At 43.6% G+C, this 27,129-nt stretch overlaps 1 protein-coding gene across 2 annotated transcripts in view; it reads right to left on the reverse strand.

Moving 5' to 3' along the window:
• Positions 1-13,510: 13,510 nt before the first annotated feature.
• Positions 13,511-27,129, reverse strand: part of PECR (peroxisomal trans-2-enoyl-CoA reductase) — a 41,005-nt gene continuing 27,386 nt past the window's right edge. The window contains exons 5-8 of one of the 2 annotated variants that reach the window (XM_007966192.3): positions 26,432-26,528; positions 24,249-24,359; positions 18,733-18,844; positions 13,511-14,394 (exon numbers count right to left, since the gene is read on the reverse strand). In XM_007966192.3, coding sequence (XP_007964383.3) covers positions 14,309-14,394; positions 18,733-18,844; positions 24,249-24,359; positions 26,432-26,528 — 406 coding nt within the window. In that variant the 3' untranslated portion in view covers positions 13,511-14,308. The remainder of the gene's footprint in view (positions 14,395-18,732; positions 18,845-24,248; positions 24,360-26,431; positions 26,529-27,129) is intronic. The other variant, XM_038001553.2, reaches the window with a different exon arrangement.

The following is a 27,129-nucleotide window of genomic DNA, read 5'->3' on the forward strand; positions in this document are numbered from 1 at the left end:
CCTCCCAAATTGCTGGGATTACAGGCGTGAGTCACCACGCCCGGCCTCAAACTATTTTTATCGGATGCAGTTTGTTGGTCAATTTCACTTCCCCTCCTTCCCCAAAGTATATACTCTAGGAAACCTTAATAGTCATAGTCTTTTCTTATTCTTCAGTTCCAAACAACAAACCTATTATAACTTCTCCTCAAAATTCAGTAGAGATTACTCTCTAGGCAAGTTCATACTCGGGAATAATTCTGCCCTTTTAAAAAGAGAAAGTAATTTTTCCCAGGGAGAAAAAAAACACACACACATAATCTGGGCTGGAAGAGGTGTAGAGCACAGTAAGATGTTTTTCTCCAAGAAAGTTTGGTTATTTCAGCCCTTCAACGAAGGGAATCTAACCCAGTTGTGTGTCTAACACTTTTTTGTGTAGAGATTTATGACCTTTATCCTCTGGATATTAATCGTCTTCTAATTATTAAGGACAAAAAACATCACTCAAATGAGTTTAAGTATAAGAAGAAACGCACTGCCTCAAATAACTGGAAACTTCAGACGTAATGCCAGCTTTAGACATAACTGGACCAAGGCCCTCCAAAGATAAAATAAAGATTGGTCTCTTTTCATCTCTGAGCTCTAAGTTATGGCATTCTCAGGCCCCACTAGGCCTGAATTGCACCCTCTTTTCTGTTAGTGATCTTAGCAGAAAGAGGATAGCTCCTTCCCAGACAGTTGGTCAACAGGCCCAGCCTTGACTTTCCTGGGCCCAAATAGAACCAATTGCTCTGGTCGGAGGGAGGAAATACATCTCTGCAGCAGGTTCCAGTCTCATGCACACCCTTGCAGAGCTCAAGTGAAGAGGAACTGGGGAGACAGGAAAGGGCTAAGAGTGGGAAAGGTCTCGTTTCCAAAGGAAAATCAACTGGAAACACAAAAAGGGGAATGGATCCTGGCAGGGCCAGAGAAAACATCCACTACTCTTGGTAATGGCAGCTGCCAATGCACTGTTTCAAGCAGGGTGTGTATATCCAAGGAGGACCACCATCTAGAATGGACAGAAAGGACCCCACAGGGAATAGTCCTGTGGGGCCAAAGCCCCACAAAACACACTACAGGAGTTCTCTGCAAGAGTAACGTCAGACTCCCACTGCGTCCCTTAAAAATTCAGATAGAAAACTGGTGACCTCACCAACATCTACCCCCAAACCAAACAGACAGAGAGAAATGATTTCACTGAGTGTAAAGGGACTCTCATCTGAGACTGTTGGCAGAAGCAGAGTTTCTCACAGAGCGATGACCCTAAAGACCTGCACTAGGATCCCTAAGGATGCTTATTCAAACTCCAGATTCCTGGGCCCTATTTGACATCATCTGAATTGATGTTCTTTGGTAGGGTCCAAGAATCTGTGTTTTATACTATTTCTCGGGCTTTTTGGGCTTTTTTGAGATGCGGTCTCAGTCTGTCACCCAGAATGGAGTACAGCGGTACGATCTCGGCTCACTGCAACCTCTACCTCCTGCGCTCAAGCAATTCTCCAATCTCAGCCTCCCGAGTAGCTGGGACCACAGGCATGCACGACAACAACCAGCTAATATTTTGGTTTTTGTTTGTTTGTTTGTTTGTTTGTAGAGACAGAGTTTCACCATGTTGCCCGGGCTGGTCTCGAACTCCTGAGCTCAGGCGATCCACCCACCTCGGCCTCCCAAAGTGCTGGGATTACAGGTGTGAACCACTGTACCCGGCCAAATCTGCATTTTTAAAAGGCTCCCAAGCTCCAGAGGCTTGGGAATTCTGAGGCATGTCAAATTTATGAACCACTGGCAGGGTTGTTTAGAGTATGGCCTTTGGCATAACAGTGCCTCCCTGTGGCTGCTGTCAGGATTGGGTGAAATAATACACAGAAAGCCCTTAGTACAGTTTCATGGGAAATGGGAAGCACTGTGTAAACGTTAGCTGCAATTATTGTTAAGTATTCATACTTTAGTCAGATCCAACCCCATCACCTTCCATAGGCAACTGTGACCATCTGAAACGATTCGACTCAACAAGTATTTATTATGAACTGTGTAAGCATGGCACTGTGCTCAACCTCTTCTGCAATGCAAAGAAGAAAAATAAACAGTACTTGGCCGGGGGTGCTGCCTCATGCCTATACTCCCAACACGTTGGAAGGCCAACGCAGGTGGATCACCTGAGGTCAGGAGTTCAAGGCCAGCCTGGCCAACATGGTGAAATCCCGTCTCTGCTAAAAACACAAAAATTAGAAAAATTAGCTGAGTGTGGTGGCTGGCTGGCACCTTAATCCCAGCTACTCAGGAGGCTGAGACAGGAGAATTACTTGAACTTGGGAGGTGGAGGTTGCAGTGAGCTGAGATCGTGCCACTGTGTTCCAGACTGGGTGACAAGAGCAAAACTCTATCTCGAAAAAAAATAACAACAACAGTACTTATCCTTAGTGTACTACCCAGAGCCAAAAGTAGAAAATTGTGAAACTCAAATGTTCTGTGTTCATCTGTGCCTTCAGTCACCCATCCTTCGGTTTCTACCATATCTTCTTCCCTACCTCACCCCCATCTTTCCTATGATTAACTATGCTGCCATCTCTAAGTAGATTCTTATAGCTAGCTACATTGTCATCTCTAACTAGACTCCCATGGTTAATTATACTGCTACATCTAACAATATTCCCACTTTAATTATATCTCCATCTCTAACTATACTCTTATATTGAACTCTGTTGTCACAGCTAATTCTCCTGCCATAACAAACACTTTCCAGATGTCCGGAACAGTCTCAAGTCTCAGCCCCGGAGATGAGATTTGGAATTCAACCTCTTCCTACCTCCGGAAGACAAGCCCCCTACAATTCCAAGTTTTCTGTGTTCTCCAAAGTCTCTCCATATTAAACCTAACCAAAATTAAACATAAGCCTGGACCCAGCTATCATGGGTGTACTTCCTAATTCAATTAAACTCTTAAAAAGCAGAAGCAGAGTTTCTAAGAAGCATTTATTAAGCACTTGCTATATGCAAGGTGACTCAAAGTTACAAAATAGGAGAAAATATGCATCAAAAACTGTAGTAGGAGAAAAGCTGAGCATCATTCACATTTGCCATCAAAGCCCACCAAAGGCTTGCCTCAACTTGAAGCCCGGATCCTTCCCCATCTGAGTGTTAAAGATAACCGATTTATGCCTGTGGGTTTTTAGTTCGCCATTCCTTTATATGGTTTCTTTCTCCACAACACTCAGGAGATACATCGACAGGCCGGAACCCTGCAACTCTCCCGGACAAGTTCTACAAAAGTAAAGACAGCAGGTAGACTTCCCCACAAAGGTTATATACAAACCTTAGACTTCCCTACAAAGGTTATTTACAAACCTTCCTATAATCCTCTGTGCTGCCACCTCCTGGCTTCCAATTGTAAATTCACTGCAGTCTCTGGAGATGCGGCTAAGGATCTCAAACAGGTTCGGAAGCTTTCTTTTACTCAACAGATGGAAAGCTGCTGTGGCCACAATGCCTTATGAGCCTAGAGCTTACAGGGACATAGTAATATTTAAGTGGGAGATTTAAACTAGCTGTAAACTAAACTCTAAACCTGTTGGGGCACTGCGAAATTGAGCAATAAGTAAGTCCTCTCTTTTCTTGGCTACCATGTGCCAAATAGCATTGATTATTGTATTACTATTTCATTTCATCTTATTAAGCACTGGTATTTGATTAGCCTGAAAACTATGGGAAAAATGTATAAGCCACTAGATATATTTCTTAAATAATACAAAGGAAGCAATTTAAATGAACCATTAAAACTTTTTGTTTTTACATTTTATTTCTCTCTCTCTGTCTCAGTGTGTGTGTTTGTGTGTGTGTGTGTGTGTGTCAGTGTCAGAGTCTCTCTCTGTTGCCCAGGCTGGAGTGCAGTGGCACAATCTCATCTCACTGCAACCTCTGCCTCCCGGATTGAAGCGATTCTCCTGCACCAGCCTCCTGAGCAGCTGGGATTACAGGTGCCCACCACCATGCCCACCACCATGGCCAGCTAATTTTTATATATTTAGTAGAGACAGGATTTCACCATGTTGGCCAGGCTGGTCTCAAACTCCTGACCTGAAGTGATCTGCCCACCTTGGCCTCCCAAAGTGCTGGGATTACAGGTGTGAGCCACCACACCTGGCCAGCCTCTCCAATTGATAAATGCTTAATAGTAGATATTTTCCTTGACAAAAGTAGAGGGCCCTTTCAAGCATATGCGTGGGTATCCTTTGAACCACTTTGTAGGGTTGAAACTGTCCGCCTCTAAGCGCTTCTCTCCCTTCCCATGCCGAGCCTTGCAGGGTCTTCTCTCCATGAGCTGTTTTCAATTTAGAAAGGCCTTGTCACTTCAGGTAGGGAATTTAAACTGAGCCACCCCTCCCTATAGCACACATCTTTCCTACCTACCCTGTAAGAAGACCAGGTGGTGGCCAGGCACGTTAGCTCAGGCTTGTAATCCCAGCACTTTGGGAGGCTGAGGCGGGCAGATCACCTGAGGTCAGGAGTTCAAGACCAGCCTGGCTAACATGGCAAAATCTCATCTCTACTAAAAATACAAAAATTAGCCGGGCGTGGTGGCGGGCGCCTATAATCCCAGCTACTCAGGAGGCTGAGGCAGGAGAATTGCTTGAACCCAGGAAGCAGAGGTTGCAGTGAGGAAAGATCGTACCACTGCACTCCAGCCTGGGCGACAGAGTGAGTCTCAGTCTGAAAGGAAAAAAAACAAAAAATTACAAAAAAAGGAGGCCCAGTGCCCTCTCTTTTGTCCCTAGGCCAAATGACTTATCACAAGTACTCCTCAGTCCAAGGGAGAGCAGAACCTGTCCAGTTGTTGTTAAACAAATGTGGTTTCTTGCCTATAGCAAATGTATTGGCTGGGTGTGGTGGATCATGCCTGTAATCCCAGCATTTTGGGAGGCCGAGGCAGGTGGATCACCTGAGGTTAGGAGTTCGAGACCAGGTTGGCCAACACAGCAAAACCCCATCTCTACTAAAAATACAAACAAACAAAAAAAATCACCTGGGCATGGTGGCCCACCCCTGCAATCCCAGCTACTTGGGAGACTGAGGCAGAAGAATTGCTTGAACCCGGGAGGCAGAGATTACAGTGAGCCGAGATCACGCAATTGCACTCCAGCCTGGGCAATGGAGCAAGACTGTCTCAAAAAAAAGAAAGAAAACGTATTATAAAGATGCACTGGCATAACAGTTTGACTCAAAATTTGAGTATTCCTTTCATGATTCCTGGCACTATGACATCCCTGAAAAGCAAGAGAAGGTATGAAAATGCACATCTCATTTTAATGTTTATGTTTTCTCCTATGGCAACATAGGAGAATGGTTTTGTAGGAATGCAAAACTTATTAACAAAGGCAAAATCCTTAGCTGCCGCCCCACTGATACCCAGAAGAGGTTGATTTAAAGATCTCGACGGGGAAAAATCGTAAAACTAGGAGAGAAGACCTCTACTACCCACAGACAGTGCAGCAGCCAAAGAGCAAAGCTTCTCAGCTTAGAGGAGGTGCAGACCTTCCTTCCTTCTCTGTAACTGGCAGGAAATCTGGTACTGCCGATCAGCTTCCCAGGAAAGCTAACTGTGAGAGAATTTAGCACACAGTTTTATTATAAGTGCGCATGGAACCAACACCTGGGGAAAAGAAGGGCACGAAGGAACTGATTGGGCCTCAGTCAACCCTACGGGGAGCTCTAAAGACAGAATGAAAATTTAGAGCTGTTCTGAGTCGGTGAGCGAGAACCGGCCCTCTCTGTCCCCTCCATGACCATCAGTCTTCGGATGAGGACTACTGGGGAAGGGAACATGGCCCTGGCCAAGGCAGCCCTGTTCAGCGGAGGCTGTCCCAGATGTGGGCTGACAGCTAGGGCCGTGGCTGGCAACACTTCCAGCAGCTTCTTCCTTCCAGAGGGAGGATCTAGGGCCCACCAATCTCAGCAGCCACTGCCCGGCAATCCCTGCACCAAAATCCATCCCTGTGGGCAGTCACACAAGCTCAGGATTTCCTTCCTCTCAAAATGCCAGGAATTCTTTTATCAGATTTCTTTAACATAAGATTAAGTCCTCCAGGCATGATCACTTAAGCCTTCGGCCCTTCGGAGAGAACATTCTAGAAATAAATTTCAGAAAGTTGTTCACAAGTAGAAGCAATCTCACCCACATAAACGTGATGAAAGCTCTTCCCTAGATGTACTGACATATGTGGCAACGTGGATGACCCTCAAAAACATTATGATAAGTGAAAAAAGCCAGACACAAAAGGTTACACATTATATGATTCAATATACATTAAATATCCATAGAGAGAGACATAACTCCAGCTGGTGGCTGCTGGGGGCAGGGGAGGGGGATGGAATATGAAGAGCAACTGCTCAATATGTATCGAGTTTCTTCTTGGGATGATGAAAAAGTTTTGAAACTAGACAAGATGATGATTACACAACATTGTGAATATACTAAATGCCACTGGATCATTCGTTTTAAAATGGTTAATTTTATTTTATTTGTTTATTTATTTATTTTGAGATGGAGTCTCGCTCTGTTGCCCAGGCTGGAGTGCAGTGGCACGATCTCAGCTCACTGCAACCTTCCCAGGTTCAAGCGATCCTCCCGTCTCACCCTCCTGAGTAGCTGGGACTACAGGCATGCGCCACCATGCCTGGCTAATTTTTGTATTTTTTGTAGAGATGGGGTTTCACCATGTTGCCCAGGCTGGTCTTGAAATCCTGAGCTCAAGCAGTCCACCCACCTCTGCCTCACAAAGTGCTGGGATTACAGGTTTGAGCCCCCGCAACTGGCTAAACTGGTTAATTTTTATACTATGTCGTTTTCACCTCAATTAAATGAAATGGGGTAAAACATACACACACACACACACACACACACACACACACACACACACACAATCAAACCCAAAAATCCCTGGGAACAGCCCACTTTATGAAAATTAATCCTCTACTATAAGAACCTTAATTTTTTAATAACTTGGAATTATTAAAATGTTGTTACTCTGTCTTCAGAGCAAACTTAAATCACACAAGGCAAATCAGGTAAAACTATCTGTACTTAAAATCAAGCATCCTATCCATGCAGTAGGCTCTGGAGAGCCAAATTACGTAAATCTGTACTTTAAACATGAGAGAGAACTTCTGTCTACATGTCAAGAATATTTTCCATCGAAAGGAGTTTGAAGTATTATGATCATATACTCTTTTAAGTTTCTTGAAATAAAAATGATGTTTAGAGATTTCAGGGTGTCCAAAATAATTATCTGTTTGCAAAGGCACACTCCAAACAATTCAAAGATACTTGATGAAATCATTCTTCGCTTATTGGTAAAATGTGAAAAGTGGGATAGGAATATTCTGCTGTAATACATTTGGTATTTGGTGAGAGAAAGACAAAACAATGGTGTGAATATACTTGCTGGAAGCTAAAAAATATGTGAATTAAAGTATCTTTAAACAAATAATGCCGTGCCACCACCACTTCACCACTATTACCCAGTAGAGTTAGAAGCTCCCTAAGAGAAACTTAACTTTGAAGAATAGTAGCCCAAAAACCACAAGGTAGCCAGACACAGTGGCTCACCCCTGTAATCCCAGCACTTTGGGAGGCTGAGGCGGGGAGATCATTTGAGACCAGCCTGGCCAACATGGTGAAACCTCCATCTCTACTAAAAATATAAAAATTAGCTGGGTGTGGTGGCACATGCCTGTAATCCTTGGGAGACTGAGGCACGAGAATCACTTGAACCTGGGAGGTGGAGGTTGCAGTGAGCCACGATCACACCACTGCACTCCAGCCTGGGTGACAGAGCAAGAATCTGTCTCAAAAAAAAACAAAAAGAAAGAAAGAAAGAAAATGGAAAAAAGAAAGAATTGGATAAAAGCATTCATTTACCCCAATTCCCCTAATGGCCATACCAGCCTACCTCCACTTCACAATCAATCCCATTAATCCCAATCCAGATTCGATGTCTCACAGCTAAATCTCCCAGCAAGTCTTACCTACCTTCTTCTGAGGACCTCATCTTCCTCCTCATCTTTCACTATAAACTCAAATGGAACCTCTCTATTTCTCTGTATTTTTGTATTTCTTAAATCATCAAGAATTTTTAAAAGGCTTCAGTAAAACCAGAAATAGGCTGTTCCTCTCTTCTTGGTTCATCTGAGAACAGGAAGTCAAAGACAACTAACAAAATAGCCTTTGGTAGACAGCTTTTCATGCAGAAGGTAAAATTACAGGGTAAGAAATTCTGACTTATATCTACTGTGAATCACTTACAGAAATGACTCTTTTTCTTCAGATCCTTGCTATTTAAGTCCATGATAATCATTTGCATTTGAAAAAGCTGACTCTGTTGAGTCATACTTAGAACTACAAACTCTGACTAAACTTGTAACTCAGTCCAGACAAATGAAAACAAAATCCAAATAGTCCAAAATATGCAAGAGAAACAAGGAATATTGTTTTTGCTTTCCTGATTTCTTTGAGTTTTTTTTCAAATTTACCAACTGGATATAATTTTCCCACTCAAAGCATATGAACTCAGGTACAACAATGCTACAGACTAATTGGATGACATTGTCCATTTCTTGCAACCCTCCATTTACCCAACTGGCTTATGCTAGAGCTGACTCACTGGTAATGCTAACCTAGCATGGGAGGCTGACAGGGTTCTTCCTAGGGCCTGCAGAGCAGAATCCAGGTCAGAAGGCACTAGCTTTGCACCATCAAACATATATTCTATTTGGGACCTGGTCTTCTACTCTCTCTGCCACACTCATGAACCACCATAAACTATGGCAGGCTCAGTGAAAACTCCGTCCTGTTTCTCCCCAGTACCTTTATGTGTTGTCAGCTCACTTTCCCCCATGTTACCCCCATCCAAATAATTCAGTTTGGGCTCAATAATCGCTAGTTTGGATGTAGTATACCATTCTTGAATATGGTTTAGAATCTTCCTGCTGGTTGGTCTTATTTCAATAGATGCCTCCTTTGCTGAAATGAAATCCTTGTAAACAAGGGGTGCAGAAGAAATACCAAAGGAAGAAACTAAAGCTCAAGTTGAAGCTTTGTAGCCACCTCTTGAATCCTAAGAAGCCACTGCCCAGAGAGGCTGGTGTTCCACAACTAACCACAAGGTGGCACTGCTTTGAGCCAAGCCCCAGGTCGTGTTAAAAACTGAATGAGATCAATAGAGAAGTTTTACAGTTGCAGAATAGCCAAGTGGCAGCCATGAAAAGAAACGCCGTAGACTTCCTGCTACGGGAAACAAAATCCACTGGCTGTGGGCCCCAGCTGCTGTCCCTCTCCATCCACCACTGCCTTCCCCCTCGGGCTGCTCCTGGCCCATGACAAGCACAGTCCTGCTGTCCATCTAGGCTGTTCCCTTGGGACAAGGGCGGCTCCTAGGGGTGACTTTGGCTTGAGAACTTCCCATCCGCCTAGTCCTCCCTTTCTTGGACTGTACTGCAGTCTGTGATTTTTTTTTCCAACCCAATTCCCTTCCTTCTCTCCTTCACAGCTGACAGAACTTCATGATAGGACTATTCAGGAGTGGCCCCGTGATGGTGGAGATGGAAAAGCTTTCTAATGGGCTGCGTACGAGGGAGCAACTGGTATCTACAAGGGAATGAAAAGTGGCCCGAGATGAGAATATATACAGTGGCCAGGAAATAAGGACTGGGGTAGAGGCCTACAGAGGAGCCCAGGGGAGTGGGTGCTCCAGGGGAGGGTCATTTCCGCCTCCCTCGTTAATGCCCCTAGAATGGAATCCTCACGGAAGAGGCGAGAACCACCAAGCAGCCAAGAAGACTCGGCCGATTGATAGCTGGCCTTCATCACTGGCCAGCCCAGAACTGGTGTGACAGGCACAGGGATGGAGGGAGGCTACAGACAGCGCTTTAGCATGGACTCCCCGTTAACCGAGGTCAACAGAGCTGTTGCTGCCTCTGAACGTCCAACCTTCCTGCAACACAGACCATTGCTGAGCCCTGAAGTGGCACTGCTCCTTAAGAACACCAAGGGGCCACAGGATGGCCAGTCGACAAGCGGCTGGCTCCAGATGTACTGCTTCTCCGTTCCGTGAAAATGGATCTGGGCCCTGTAAGTTGTTTCCCTGGGCCAGTGGGCTCTGACGCTTTGTCAGGAGAGAGTGATGGAGAGACATTGGAGGAGAAAGAGGGTTTTGCTTCCTGACCCACGCAGTGCAGACTGCTCCGCAGGAGTGCTAAGCAGCACCAGCTTCCCAGTACCTCCCTCGGGGAGTTTTGCATCAGAGGCCTCTGCTTGGACACCTCTCTGTGCAGTTTTCCCCAGGACCCCAGAGGGCAGGTCTCTAGCAAGTTCCACCAGGAGAGCACCACAGTGACTTCTCTGCCTTCCACTCAGCCACAGCCATGCCCTCCCTACTCAATCTGGGTGTCAGCTCCAGGGGTGCTGTGGAGGGCTCTTTTCTTTTTTTTTTTTTTTTAAAGGCAGGGTCTTACTCTGTCGCCCAGGCTGGAGTGCAGTGGCGCAATCTTGGCTCGCTGCAACCTTGGATCACTGCAGGTTCAAGAGATTCTCCTGCCTCAGCTTCACTAGTAGCTGGGACTACACATGCCTGCCACCGGCCTGGGTAATTTTTTGTATTTTTAGTAGAGATGGGGTTTCACCATGTTGGCCAGGCTGGTCTCAAACTCCTGACCTCAGGTGAGCCACCCTCCTCAGCCTCCCAAAGTGCCGGGATTCCAGGCATCAGTCACCGTGCCGGCCAGGGCTCTTCTTTGAGCTCTCAGTCTTGGCCCTAGTAGTGCAGGCTACTCCTGATTTCTGCTATTCTCATGTTCAAGTTCTTTTTACTTCCTGCTGGCCAGTCCTACACTACTCCAATCTGCTGTGATAATCACTCTTCACTTTTAACTGTCCCTGTTCAAATTGCCGTGTGGTTTCTCGTCACTCCTCATAGTGATAGATTCCTCTTCCAGGCAAGAGTTTGCCTTTCCTGCCTGCAGGGACTCAGACACCATGACTATCTGGGGGCTATAGAAAGCCTGGTCCATAGGATCCAATATAGCATCCAATCAGGTGACTCACTTCCCAGTGAAGGACATGAAAGAGTGAGCCCCTGGTTGTGGAACCACTGTCCGTCCACACTCTGCACCACCCATAGGCAGCCAGCCTCACAGAGGGCTTCAACAACCAAGACCCGGCTGAAGGGCCAGGATGGAGTGCTGACTTCAAGGGTGCATGTCCCTAGTAGGTTTGGGACCATGTCTGGGATCCGGAATGCAGGAGTGGCCCTGCATTCCATCATTCCCAGTGATCTGCTGCAGGATTTAAGGAGAATAGCAGCACCGGAAATCCTGGTCCCAAAGAGGGAGGCTCTTGCCAGGGGACATAAGGTCCCAGTGAGCTACAAACTATGACTGATGCCGGGACATGCCGGGACTGATGCCGGAACACTCTGAACTCCCTTTGTCCAGGCACCGGCAGGAGGAGATAGAGTTACTTTTACACAGTAGGGACAGGGAGCGATACAGGTGGAATCCATGTGACCCATTGAGGGCCTGTTGGTATTCCTGTGGGCCACTGGAAATGTGAATGCATACTTTCAGCAAGCCTGTCTTAAGAAAGCATCACTTAGCTGCAATCTGAGATGCCTCCTGCCCAATCCTCTCTCCCCTCTCTTTGACAGGGGTCAGCCTTGCAGCATGGTCTGAAGGCCAGCGCTGCCTTCTCTGGCTCCCTGTCTTTATCCTCCACAGACCTGGTGCCCAATAAGTGTCATGCAAATCTCATTATGTCTGGGCACCTGCTTTTCACAGGACCTGAACTAACATAAGCCACAAGCCATAGGATTAGTGTGTGGGGAGGGATAATGTTCACAAGGGTCATCTTTATCAACAAACTCTTTTTACATAAATATAGAATTGTTTTCATGTTGTTTTCTGGATGTCCCTTTCTTTCAGTTGTACGCCATGGGCATCATGGCCTTATCCTTTATAGCACTCGTGCTCTCTCTCGCTCTCTCTCTCTCTCTCTCTCTCTTACTCTCTCTCTACTGTAAGCTCAGTAAGGGCAGGATCCATGTATATTTTTTCATCATTGCATGTCTGACTCCTAGCATAATGCTAAATACATAGGAGGAGCTCCAAATTATTAAGCCTATTCAAGAACACTCACTCTACAACAAAATTTACTAAGTGTAGTTGTAAAAGAATATTATTGACAGGATACTATTATGAGGTATACAAGAGTCCTGGATAATAAATTCATAATTCTAAAATATAGGTAATGACCACTGTCCCGTGATAGTCTAAGAAGAAGCTCTAATAAGGAGTTATACCTAAGTTTAGTGCTACATAGGCAGGTTCCGTGCCTTAAGCAGAAATAAATGGCAACGCTATGGAGATTTAAGGAGTCAGTGGCAGTCAACAACACAGGTCATGTGAAAGCAAGCCCTGTCTTTTCCATCTTCTCCACCAACCTGTATTAGGGCCACTTTGCCCTTGAACACACTTTGTAATTCTCAGTTTTTATAATATTATCGGTTCCAGAAGGCCACCGTTAAAGTGCTGTCGGGGAGGAAAAGAAAGCTTTCTGATCTTCCCACATTATTAGTATGAGCACAAAATTTAAGGACACGCTCTCAAGGGCGATTCTGCACTGGCACAAACCTGACAATGGAGAATACCTCCTTAAATGCTGCACCCTGGGCACCTCATTAGCCTCTCCCTAATGCTAGCCCTGCTGGGGAGCACAAGGAAGCTGCAGATTCTGGGTCCCAAACCCCAGAGCTTGGTAAATCATACACTTTAAAATGAGTGTTAATGATAGGCTGGGCACAGTGGCCTACACCTGTAATCCCAGCAATTTGGGAGGCCAAAGCAGGCGGATCACGTAAGGTCAGGAGATCAAGACCAGCCTGGCCAATATGGTGAAACACCATCTCTACTAAAAATACAAAAACTGGCCAGGCATGGCGGTGCACACCTGTAATCCCAGCTACTCAGGAGGCTGAAGCAGGAAAATCGCTTGAACCCAGGAGGCGGAGGTTGCAGTGAGCTGAGACTGCTCAACTGCACTCCAGCCTGGGTGACAGAGTGATACTCCATCTCAAAAATAAACAAACAAATAAGATGAGTGTTAATGATAAAGAAAATAAAATAGCTACTTCACCTCAGACACTTGAAAGAACTTTGATTAAGACAAAGAATGAACATACTCAAGCTGCTAAAGGCATTTCTTAAATTAGGGTCTAACTATCAGACTGGAGCCACGGAAGGCAGAATATGGAACCCTACATTTGCATACAATTGAAATTTTGTTTTTGCCTATAGAAGGAGATGCATGAGAAAAGGAAATACTTTGGACAGAAAATCAAGACACAAATCAGGCACTGCCAAAAATAAATCACATAAAGCTTTTTCTTTGAATTAACAGAATTTATACAAATTTGACTTCATGAACAAAAGAAACTACACATCAATAATTACCATAAGGCTTTATTGTTCCAAAAGTATTTGCCACCAAAAATAAGTCATTATATAATTTTAATTGTAATAATCATAATTATGATACAATTTAGATTTATTTTCTACCTTATGATTTTTTTGTTTTGTTTTGTTTTTGGGGTTTTTCTTTTTAAGATGCAGTCCCACTCTGTAACCCAGGCTGGACTGCAGTAGCACAATCTCAGCTCTCTAAAACCTCTGCCTCCCGGGGTCAAGCAATCCTCCTGCCTCAGCCTCCCAAGTAGCTGGGACAACAAGTGTGCGCCACCACACCCGGCTAATTTGTGTTTTGTTGTTGTTGTTGTTGTTTTTTAGTAGAAACAGGGTTTTACCATGTTGGCCAGCCTGGTCTTGAACTCCTGATCTCCAGTGACCCGCCCGCCTCAGCTTCCCAAAGTGCTGGAATTACAGGTGTGAGCCATGGCTCCTGGCCTCCACCTTTACAATTAAATAATAAAATCTTCTGGGAGTTCATGATGCCTAGAATTATTATTGATTTAAAATTATTCCATCTTTCAAATACTGTTCTTAGAAATACAAAGCAAATTCATTAAAATATGTTAATTTCTGTTATGTAAACATTTTTAAATCACAGGCTTATTGGGACATAAGAGTGTATATATTTCAGGAATAGTCTTTCAATAGATATAATTAATAACATTTAAAAATCAGAAAAATGTTTTCCATACCAACTATAAGCTTTTAAAAAGTACAGAAGCATATCCTCGAGATGTGAAGGCACTGGGAGATGGAGGACACCTTGTTTCCTCCGCTCAGAGCTTAGCTTTGTCCTTAAAAGACGCCTTCATCCTTTTGACAACAGAAAGGTCCCCTGCTCCCTCGGGCCAGTTGTCATGATCTGTTAAAGAAGTGGAAAACCTCCTGTCACTTGCAAATCTCATTTGTCCTCTTTGATCCTAGCAAATCCTCTTGTGAATTTCCCTGGTTCACACATTTTTTCAGCACCAAAAAAGAAATCCTTAGGGCACACGTTTGAGAAAAGACTTCAGTTTGAATCTCAGGTCCGCCATGTGTTAGCTTTCCTGAATTTGGGGGCATGACTCTTTCTGAGCCTCAGTTTTCTCCTCTATTAAAGGATATACCAATATCTACCTTTTAAAGTTGTGAGGGTTAAACATGACACCATGTGTGCATTGCTTGGCATACTATGGATCGTCAAGAAATAGTGTCTCCTTAATAATAACAATTTAAAAATAGTGTCCTTACTTTGTACCGGGCACTGTTAGTTGCCTCTCCAGCATCCAGGTCCCCATCTCTTCTTTCCAACAGCTTGTTTCCATTTAAGGATCTAGAAGGCGCCGGGGAAGCTTGGCACCAAGGCATGAGGTCTAAGCTAAGTCAATCAGTGCACTATAACCCTGCTATGGTTATTGGTTGGAAATGGACATTTGCATAAGCTGATCTAATCTAGAGTGGATCTCAGCATGTTGCTAGAAATTCTGGAACAAAGTCACTCCCCCAGCCCTCTCTCTGTCCATCTGGGTAGGAACACGGAAGTATGCAGCCTTACACACAGAAACAGCAGGCAGCCATCCTGCAATGAGGACAGCCTGCCTTAAGACAGAGCCAACACCATGGAAGCAAAAACAGGAAACGGGGAATAATTGTCTTTGATGAGATCAGTGAGCTCCTGAGTCAAGTCTTACCTGTTTTTCAGTTATGTGAGCCAGCGAATTCCTTTACTGATTAGCCCATTTTGAGTTGTGACTAAAACCATCCAATTCGACAAAAGACTTTATTTTTTTATTTTTATTTTTATTTTTTGAGACAAGGTCTTGCTCTGTCACCCAGCCTGGAGTGCAGTGATGTGATCATGGCTCACTGCAGCCTCTACTTCCCAGGCTCCAGTGATCCTCCCACCTAAGCCTCCCAAGTAGCTGGAACTACAGGCACATGCCACCACGCCTGACTAATTTTTTAAATGTTTTGTTGAGACGGAGTTTTGCCAGGTTGCCCAGGCTGGTCTCGAACTCCTGGGATCAAGCAATTGGCCCACCTTGGCCCCCCAAACTGCTGAGAGTACAGGTGTGAGCCATGGTGCCCAGCCCCTGACATAGGGCTTTAAATGTGCATTACCTAAGGCCGGCCACAGTGGCTCACGCCTGTAATCCCAGGACTTTGGGAGGCCGAGGCAGGCGGATCACCTGAGGTCAGGAGTTTGAGACTAGCCTGGCCAACATGGTGAAACCCCGTCTCTACTAAAACTACAAAAAAATTAGTGGGGCGTGGTGTCGGGCGCCTGTAATCCCAGCTACTCTGGACGCTGAAGCAGGAGAATCGCTTGAACCTGGGAGGCAGAGGTTGCAGTGAGCCGACATCATGTTACTGCACTCCAGCCTGGGTGACAAGAGTGAGACTCTGTCTCAAAAAAGAACAAAAAAAAAGTGCATTATCTAACTTAATCCTCCCAACAGCTCTATGAAATAAATACTGTATGTGTCCCTGCTTATAGGAAAAAAATGGAGGCTTATAGAAATTAACTTTCTCACAATCATACAGCTCATAAGGGTAGAGCCAAGTTTCTATCTTAGGCATTCTCACGTTGGAGCTGCCAATCTAAAAAGAAAACACCATAATGAAAGGCTGAATACTCTCACTCATTTTTCGGGGGGCAGTATATTCTTAAAAGATAGATGTAGCTGCTTTCCTCAAAAACTTAAAAAAAATTTTTAATGATAAAAAAAAGTGTTAGAATTACAAAAGAAAATCATTTCACTCAAGGCCTAAGGAAGCAGCTATTTGAAATTTCTTGCCCTTCTAAAGGAAAAACAGTGCAACCTACCATAAGAAATAGTGACTGAATTCTACTGTGAGAGAAGCGGAAAGATTCTCTCCACCCTCACTACTTGGAATTCCTTCAGAAAACAATACAGCAAAACTAGGCAGGTGTTTCTTCTTTCCAACCAAGACGCTTCAAACCACAGCATCTTATGGACATCACCACATTGATGCTACTAGTAATGAAGTACACGTGGGAGGGGAAAATAATAAGTAAAATTAAAGTTCTAATACCGTGATATTATGAAATATACATTTGGTCTTCAACCCCATTTCCTGCATACAACTCCTAATATCCTTAGACTCTCCAAAGTGGTGTGTTCTTATATGTTAATGATTGACTGACGGCTGGCAGCCCCTAGTTAGCTTCAGTGTAGGGGCTGGTCACCAGACAGACCAAGGCATGATTACAGGGTTGGGACCTTCAGCCCATACCCACCCCACAACCTCTGGGGAGGTAAGAGGGGCTGAAGGTTAAGTTCATCACCAAGGGCCGATGGTTTAATCAACCATGCCTATGTAATGAAGCCTCCATAAAAACCCAAAAGGACTGGGTTCAAGACCTTCCAGATAGTTGAACACATGGAGGTTCCTCGCTGGTGGTGGGGCCGAAAAGGACACAGAAGCTACGTGCTCCTTCTCACATGCTTTGCCCTGTGCACCTCTTCGGCTGTATCTCCTGTAATATCCTTTATAATAAACCAGTAAATCGAAGTGTTTTCCTGAGTTGTGTGAGGTGCTCTAGCAAATTACTCCAACCCAAGGAGGGGGTCATGGGAACCCCAACTTGAAGCTAGTCAGTCAGAAGCTTTGGAGGCCCAGACTTGCGACGGTGTCTGCAGCAGGGGGCATCTTGTGGGACTGACCCTCAGCCTGTGGGATCGGACCCTATCTCCATTGTCAGCCTGTGGGATCGGACCCTATCTCCATTGTCAGAACTGAATGAGAGGACGCCCAGCCGGGGTCTGCTGCAGAACTGCTTGCTTGCTTGGTGTGTGGGGGAAATAACCCCAAACAACCGGACACAGAAGTCTTCTGTGCTAATGGTTGTTGTGTTGTGGGAGCAGAGGAAAACCAGTTTCAGTTTTTGCTCACCTCTCAGATATACCAGTCATTTATTAATGCAAAAAAAGGCCTTAAGCCTTCATCAGACTGTCAGTACCTGAAAGAGTAGGTAGAACCTGGGTCCTTGATATGAAATTCAAATTCATCTGGGTTACATCAACCACATGTTAATTTGCTACTAGTCACTTAATTATCTTTAGGAACAGAAGTTCAATACATTTGCATTTTATATCCTTTACTACATTTTTGGAGTGATTTAGAGTTATTAGGTTGGACAAACCTTTTAACTTCTGTGGATTTGTTTTGATGTTTATTAAACTAGGATACTAGACTTCGTGATCTTTTAGGACCCTTCAAATCCCAAAGTTCTGTTGTCTAATCATGAGATACACACACACACACACACACACACACACACACACATATAAAGGTATTTGCATGTAATATCAATATCTGATTGAAACTTATAAAACTTCTGGTTTGTTTTTTGTTTGTTGTTTTGCTTTGTTTTGTTTTGTTTTTGAGAGAGTCTTGCTCTGTCGCACAAGCTGGAGTGCAGTGGCATGATCTTGGCTCACTGCAATCTCCGCCTCCCAAGTTCAAACGATTCTCCTGCCTCGGCCTCCCAAGCAGCTGAGACTACAGGTGCCCGCCAACATGCTCAACTAATTGTTTTTTATATTTTTAGTAGCCATGGGGTTTCACCATCTTGGCCAGGCTGGTCTCAAATTCCTGACCTCAAATGATCCACCCGCCTCAGCCTCCCAAAGTGCTGGGATTACAGGTATGAGCCACCGCGCCCAGCCATATTTCTGTTTTTTGTACATCAAAAATGATGAATACAGAAATTTCATATGGCTTCATTCAATATACATCTCAAAGACAGTACAAAATAGCACCATAGCACCCCACCCCACCTAGCAGGCCTGATTCTTCTGCTCAGATATGTAAGCCATTTATTGGAGGAACAAAATGGAATTAAATCTTTAAAACTATAGCATGCTCTTGCCTCTTTTCTATCTCATCTTTAGAAACATATACTCATATTGAGACTATTTCTCAGGGTTCAAATTCCACCAACCTATGCATATATAAAAAGCTAAGTTCTATAATAAAGATAGGGAGATATTCTCTGTGACTAGGAATATTTCATTAAAAAATCACAACATGAATATAAACATTTTGTACATTTTGATGTTCTATAAGAGAACACCCTCATCTCTCAAGTTCTATAAGAGAACACCCTGTCTTAAATAACTACTTATAATAAATTTTAAACTCCTGAACATGACACAGCATAAAGCTGGTGACTGCTCATTCCTCAGCTGCTCACCTGGTACCTCATACGAGTGAGTGTAGAGGCACTGGCCCCCATCCACATCCACCGACTGTCCAGTGATGAAGGAAGCTGCAGGAGACAGTAGGAAGCAGACCACAGAGGAGACCTGGAAGCAGAAACACACACGTGAATAGGTAAAAGCACATACTCCCCATTTCCAACCACTTCACATTCCCTAGTAAAGACATCTCAAAGCACATGACCGTAACGTGAATCCAACAGTGTGTGCATGTGCACCACAACCTCACAGCACATAGACAACTTCCTTTTCCTACAACTTCCCTTTCTACCTGAGCATCACCGAAATCAGGTAGGTGACTAGGGTAAAGGTGGCAAGGTATGAGGGAGCCTTAGACAGCGTCAAGCAAGCTACACGACGTGAAGAAGCCATAAGTCGACTCAGTGCTTCAGCCCTGCTCTTTCCCATGTCAACCAACTCACTTCCTTCCATGCCTTTCATTGTCCTTCGCAACCCCCTTTTCCATCACTACCTCATGGTCTTTTATATGTTGGTCCCTGAAACAGCCGACGTGTCTGTTTAGCAATAAACTAGCATTCTGGTTTGTTCAGTCTGTGGTCCTGTGAGGCCAAAAGCCCAGCAACACACACTCAAAGGAGCTCTCTACAAGACGAACTTCAAAAACTTAGCCAGGCGCAGTGGCTAAAAATTAGCCGGGCATGCTGGTGCATGCCTGTTAATCCAGCTACTCAGGAGGCTGAGGCAGGAGAATTGCTGGAACCAGAAAAATAAATAAATAAATAAATAATGGTTTTCTTCTTTCTTTTTTTAAACACTGTGGTATTTAAAGTTTTAAGCACTGTGGTCCCAGGTCCTTACAAGGCTGAGGTGGGAGGATTGCTTGGGCCTAGGACGTTGCAGTGAGCTGAGACTGCACCACTACATACCAGCTTGGGTGACAGAGTGAGACTCCATTTCAAAAACAAACCCAAAGGCACTTCAGACTCCCACTGCACTCCTTAAAAATTCAAATAGGGAACTGATGGGTTATGCACCATCTACTCCCAACCCAATCAGAAGGAAGTTATTTCACTGATTGTAAAGGAGCTCTCATTTGAGGCTGTGGGAAGAAGCAGAGTTTCTTAAACAGTGATGATCCAAAACACCTGCATCAGAATCACTAGGGAGGCTTCCTGAAACTCCAGATTCCTAGATCCTTCCAGGATCATAGCAAATGTAAACCCTGGGGTTGGGGGTCCCAGAATCTGCAGTTTAAAAGAACCTCAGGCAGGGCCAGGATTAGCGTGAGGCAAATAAGGTGTCAAAGGTGCAAGATTTAAAGAGGCATTCACTCTCAGGTTTGCACAAGTGCAAAATCTTCCCTGAGAGGGAGTGGGTCCTTACATTTTGTGTCCATGCCTTGCTTGCCTCATCCCAGTCCTGGTCCTACATTTACAAGGCTATACCTCCTTGAGACCCTAAGAGCTTGGAGAGCAGCCAAGCCTTCTCTCCATCCTTGTATTCCCAGCAGCTAGTACAGAGCTGCACTATCTAAAATGAGGCCACTAGCCATAGCTGCCTACTCAAACACTTTCAATATGGCTGGTCCAAATTGAGATGTGCCGTAAGTGTGGAACACACATTGGATTTTGAAGGCTTAGTATGGGAAAAATAATGTAAAATATCTCATTAATCCTGAAGGCTCCAAAGGGTGAAGAAAATAATCTCAATTTCTGATGTTGATTACATGTTGAAATGACAGTTTTGGATGTATTAGCTAAATCAAATATATTATTAAAATTAATCTCACCTCTTTATGTGGCTCCTGGAAAGTTTAAAATTACAAATGTGGCTATTATTGTATTTCTATTGGACAGGGCTGGCACAGAATTCCCTATTTAAAAGGTCCCACATTGCTGTGAAAAGGCAGATTGTACTGAGACATGGTAACAAGCAACGGAGCTGGTTTTAACCCTGTTTGATCCAGTAGTGACAACTCAGCCAATGAACATGTTCGTTAAAGTCCGCCCATCTAAAAGAGGCTTGCTCCAATGAGCTCCTTTCTGAAATGCCAGCCAGACAACAACCATCTCACCCAAGTAATCATGACCTCTAACGCTCTGTACAGCACACCCCCTCAAAAACACAAAAAGCCGGCCAGGGGCAGTGGCTCAGGCCTGTAATCCCAGAACTTCGGGAGGCCGAGGCAGGTGGATCGCCTGAGGTCAGAGTTTGAACCAGCCTGGCCAACTTAGTGAAACTCTGTCTCTACTAAAAATACAAAAATTAGCCAGGCATGCTGAAGCATGCCTGTTAATCCCAGCTACTCAGGAGGCTGAGGCAGGAGAATTGCTTGACCCCAAAAAAATAAATAAATAATGGTTTTCTTGTTTCTTTTCTTAAATGTAGCTATTTTTGATTAAATGTTATGTTAACATGTACTGCTTTATTATCATTTTTAAATGAATTCATAAATATTTCTTAAATTTTGGTTTTAATTTTTAATGCAGCAAATATAGACAACATAAGCCACATAAATATATACATATATATATATATATATATATATATATATATATATGTTGTTTTTCTTTTTTTTCACAAGGAGTCTGACTCTGTCACCCAGGCAGGAGTGCATGGCGCAGTCTCTGCTCACTGCAACCTCCATGTCCTGGGTTCAAGCAACTGTCCTGCTTCAGCCTCCCGAGTAACTGGGACCACAAGCACGCACCACCACGCCTGGGTAATTTTTGTATTTTTTAGTAGAGATAGGGTTTCACCATGTTGGCCAGGCTGATCTTGAACTCCTGCCCTCAAGTGATCCGCCTGCCTCAGGCTCCCAAACTGTTGCGATTACAGGTGAGAGCCACTACGCCTAGCCTCCTAAACAAAGTATTCTATCCAAAATAAAAATGTAATATAATTCCCTTGATTAAAATTCATTCAAAATTACTCTTAGTTTTCAGAATACAAATCCAAAGACCTTGGCTCATCAAATGTTTGATTTAACAGTATCTTACAAAATATAATGCAAGCCTATTTTGGTTCAGGAACTCTGTTTCTAGAAACATATTCCCTCACACAAGACTACATGATTATATTCATAATGTTCAATGCAGAACTACCACAAGAACAAAAATGTAAATAGAATGCAAATCATAATGGGACTTGATTATATTATAGTATATCCATAACAAGTTGCAGAAAATAACATAAAGGAAGATCCTGTTTTCATTAAAAAGTCAAAAAATAGGCCAGGCGTGGTAGCTCATGCCTGTAATCCCAGCACTTTGGGAGGGTGAGGTGGGCAGATCACCTGAGGTCAGGAGTTCAAGACCAGTCTCACCAACATGGAGAAATCCCATCTTTACAAAACTAGCCAGGCGTGGTGGCGTATGCCTGTAATCCCAGCTACTCAGGAGGCTGAGGCAGGAGAATTGCTTGAACCTGGGAGGCAGAGGTTGTGGTGAGTCAAGATTGTGCCACCACACTCCAGCCTGGGCAACAAGAGTGTAACTCCGTCTCATAAAAAAAGGCCGGGCGCGGTGGCTCAAGCCTGTAGTCCCAGCACTTTGGAAGGCCGAGACGGGCGGATCACGAGGTCATGAGATGGAGACCATCCTGGCTAACCCGGTGAAACCCCGTCTCTACTAAAAAATACAAAAAACTAGCCGGGCGAGGTGGCGGGCGCCTGTAGTCCCAGCTACTCGGGAGGCTGAGGCAGGAGAATGGCGTAAACCCGGGAGGCGGAGCTTGCAGTGAGCTGAGATCCGGCCACTGCACTCCAGCCTGGGCCACAGAGTGAGACTCCGCCACAAAAAAAAAAAAAAAAAAAAAAAAAAAAAAAACTCAACAAATACAAATGTTTAATGCACGCATAGTACATTTCTGGAAAGACATTCATCAAACTGATAATAAAAGCTAGTTCTAGGCATGATAACTCTTTTGAAGAGTTTCATGGGTTTGCTTTTATATTTAGCAATTTAGTAAATCTGAAAGTTATTTTGTATATAATACAAGATAGGGAGTCTAATTTATTACTAAACGGCCAAATCCCCCCAACACTTTGCTAAGTGTTTTGTGCTTTCCTTACAGATTGAAATGCTACTTTGACTCCAGAAACTCCCATATATGGTTCCAATTCAAGAATCTGTTCTGTTCTACTATTTTTAATATTTTTCTTTACCAGCACCAGATGCTGTAAATAAATATAGTTTTATAGTATGTAAATACACAGTACATAAATATATACAGTTTCATAGTTTCATTACACCATGAAGGGTAATCCTCTCATTATTCATTTTCAAAACATTTTTGGCAATTTTTGCATAAATATTTTTGATAGAATCAGCCTGTTAAATTCCCAAAAGATATTAAATTTATAAATTAATTTAGGGAAACCTGACTTTTTAATAAAATTGGTTCTCCCCATGAAGGAATATTATATGCCCCTAGTTATTTTATTCCGGTCTTTGTGCTGCTCCTCAGAAAAAGGGACTTTTTGTGTTTTGTTTTGTTTTTTCATTTATGAAACTGATGCACCACCTACTGCCCTAAGGAGGCAGGTGATTTTTTTTTTGTTTTTCATTTAGCGGTAAGTTTACTACTAGGTATTTTCATTTTTATTGTTGTGGGAAAGACATCCTTTTCCTTAAAAAAAAAAAAAATTACATTTCAAGACTGATGCAAAGCTAGGTGTGGTGGCTCACACCTGTAATCCCAGTACTTTGTGAGGCTGAGGTGGGCGTATCACTTAAGGTCAGGAGTTCAAGACCAGCCTGGCCAACATGGTGAAACCCTGCCTCTACTAAAAACACAAAAATCAGCCGGGTCTGGTGGCATACACCTATAATTCCAGCTACTCAGGAGACTGAGGCAGGAGAATTGCTTGCTTGACCCAGGAGGTGGAGGGTGCAGTGGGCCAAGATCACGCCACGGCACTCCAGCCTGGGCGACAAAGAGACTCTGTCGAAAAAATCATCATTGTCATCATCATCATCATCATCATCATCATCCCAGCACTTTGGGAGGCCAAGGCAGGAGTTCAAGGCTGCCGTGAGCTATGATCATGACACTGTACTTAACCTGTAACAGAGTGAGACCCTGTCTCAAGCAAAAAAAAAAACAAAAAAAACAAACCACAAAGACTGCTGCTGCTGGCATTTTGGAAAGCTGCTGATTTTACAGACTTCAATATTCCCAATATCTCACGTGGAACTTCATATGGCCATAACTGTCTGACTTGCTTAAAGTCCTAGGGTCCTATGTACCAACAAATGCCAGGTAATAAAATCATGTAGATGAAAATACAATAAAACAAACTGAAAAAAAATGCTGTTATTAATTTATACCGCATTCACTCTCAAGTACAGATTGCTGTCAGTAGTCAAAACACAACTGGAGTATCCCTGAGAGCCAGAAAGAACAGAGGAAATGATCTGGTGGCAGTGGGAGAAATAATGTTGTCCAGACCACATAAAAATGACACTGAATTCCAAATTCCAAAGTACAACACACAGCAATTCTAATCAATGCTGGAAATATGCCTTACCTCCTCAGGAACACCAATTCGTTTAGCGGGGATTTTCTGAAAAGAACCTTCAAAGAAGCTTTGTCCGAAAGCACCATAGTTCTCCGCAGCAGTCTGGGAATAAATAATTCCCTGTGTTTAAAAATAAAACAGGGACAAAATAAAGTGCATTACATTTTAATTATAAAGATATCAAGATAGTCTACTGGCATTTCAAACATTAAGTAGCTTAAGTCAAAAAAAAGTTAACAGTGCTGATATTAATTTTCCTCCATGTTGTCAAAGGAGAACAGTACCCATCATCCTCAAATGGATGACCTCAATGGTTATTTTGTGACCTCCACTTCCTCCTAACCATGTCCTGGATTTTTTTCATGAAAGACTTGCTTTCTGAAGGTCATGATTATGTAAGTAAATGAAAGAGGCACTTAACTTGGAACAATGGGACAGGGGACTCTGTCTATTTTAGTTTCCATTTGGATTCTCTGCTTTACAAGAGAAGACTGGGCAATGGCTATGTGAGACTTAGAAAAATGCAATAGTTTCTTGGCTTTTTACCTATATTGAAATCGCAAATAAAGCATTTGAATCCAATACCAACAAACTAAAATTTTAATTGTTTCGGAATTTTTAAATGTATGTTTCGCTAGCTTTCTAAGGTCAGGAAAATTACTCAAAAACTGTATCCCAGGCCAGGTGCAGTGGCTCATGCCTGTAATCTCAGCACTTTGCAAGGGCGAAGCTGGAGGATCACTTGAGCCTAGGAGTTTGAGACCAGCCTGGGAAAAATAGGAAGACTGTGTCTTTACAAAAAATATAAAAAAGAATTAGCTGGGCATGGTGGTACACGCTTGTGGTCCCAGCTACTCAGGAGGCTGAGTTGGATCACTTGAGCCCAGGAGGTCGAGGGTGCAGTGAGCCGTGATCGCACTACTGCACTTCGGCCTGGGCAACAGAGCGAGACCTTGTCCCAAACATTAAAAAAAAAAAAAAAAAAAAAAAAAAAGCTGTATGTCACAGGATACAGCCATTTGTAATGGATTCAAACTGATAAACAAATTATGGAGAGGAGGGGAGGAAAGCAAAGTTAAAATAAAATTAGAAAATTTGGCAGTTTTAATTACCTCAAATGATACTGGAGAGAGATAGTGGTTTCCAATTACACAATACGTTCCCTTTTATTTAAAGAGGATAAAATCTAGAAGTATTAAAATTTGGTCATTAAACCAAAAATGTCTCTGGAAGGCAAACATGAATTAGAATTAGTAGGAGTGCCTTTGTCAGAGATGAGTTTACTAACTTCATTGAAGTCAGTCATGCTTAGCCTTCACTGAGTGGCACATATAACACCTATTGATATCACAGAGATAAGATCTATAGATAGGCCGGGTGTGGTGGCTCACGCCTGTAATCCTAGCACTTTGGGAAGCCAAGGTGGGTGGATCCCGAAGTCAGGAGATCAAAACCATCCTGGCTAACGTGGTGAAACCCTGTCTCTACTAAAAATACAAAAATTAGCTGGGGGTGGTGGCACGTGCCTGTAGTCCCAGCTACTTGGGAGGCTGAGGCAGGAGAATCACTTGAACCCTGGGAGGCAGAGGTTGCAGTGAGCCAAGATCATACCACTGCACTCCAGCCTGGGCAACGAAGCAAGACTCCTTCTAAAAAAAAAAAAAAAATACCCAGAATCGAGAATCACTTGTTTAACATTCTTGACAATCTGGCTGTAAATCAAAGAGTACTTCTGTAATGATAATTAGACTTTCTGGGCTGGGTGCAGTGGCTCACACCTCTAATCCCAGCACTTTGAGAGGTCAAGGCGGCAGATCTCCTGAGCTCAGGAGTTCGAGACCACCCTGGGCAACATGGTGAAAACGCATCTCTACTAAAATACAAAACTTAGCCGGGGGTAGTGGCATGTGCCTGTAGTCCTAGCTATTCAGGAGGCTGAGGCATGAGAATCGCTTGAGCCCTGGAGGTGGAGGTTATAGCGAGCCACGATCATGCCACTGCACTCCAGCCTGCGCAACAGAGTGAGACTCCATCTCAACAAAAAAGAAAATTAGACTTTCTCATTTTATCTATGTTTTAAAGTCAATCTTTTATGCTATACTTGCATATTACCAAATACCTCTATCAATACCACAAATGGAATCAGAAAAGCATAATTTGTCAATAAATTTCAATATAGATCGTTTACCTACAGGCGCAACACAATTGATCCTTACTCCACTGCAGGCCCATTCCAAAGCTAAAGATTTGGTGAGGTTGTAAACACCTGCTCTTGCAGCTCCAGAATGCCTTTGAAAGACAAAACATAAACAGGACAATCAGCTTCTGTTGCATATTTCTCTTGTTCACCAAGCTGGCAGGTATGCCAACTACCTGACAATTCCACCAGAGACTTCTTGCTACGGAGTCTGTCTTGTTGAGCTTCTGTCTAAACAACGAAGAAAAAACTATGTCCTTCAATATTAAATCCAAGTCACAGCTGATTATCAAGCAAATCTCACAAGGCATAGATCCAGATAAGGCTCCTCAAATCACTATGCAAGAGGAATACTTTGAAGAACTTTGATTACAAAGGAAAACAAATTGGTAATTTTAAGGATTTCAAGCATGTGGTTGTTTTTAAAATCAATTTTAAATAACAAAGGTGGCAAGGTGCAGTGGCTCACACCTATAATCCCAGCACTTTGGGAGGCCGAGGCGGGCAGATCACCTGAGGTCAGGAGTTCAAGACCAGCCCGGCCAACATGGTGAAACCCCATCTCTACTAAAAATACAAAAATTAGCCAGGCATTGTGGCAGGCATCTGTAATCCTAGCTACTCAGGAGGCTGAGGCAGAAGAATCACTTGAACCTGGGAGGCGGAGGTTGTAATGAGCTGTTATTATACCAC

This window comes from Chlorocebus sabaeus, chromosome 10 (genome assembly GCF_047675955.1).
Source record: "Chlorocebus sabaeus isolate Y175 chromosome 10, mChlSab1.0.hap1, whole genome shotgun sequence".
NCBI lineage: Eukaryota > Metazoa > Chordata > Mammalia > Primates > Cercopithecidae > Chlorocebus > Chlorocebus sabaeus.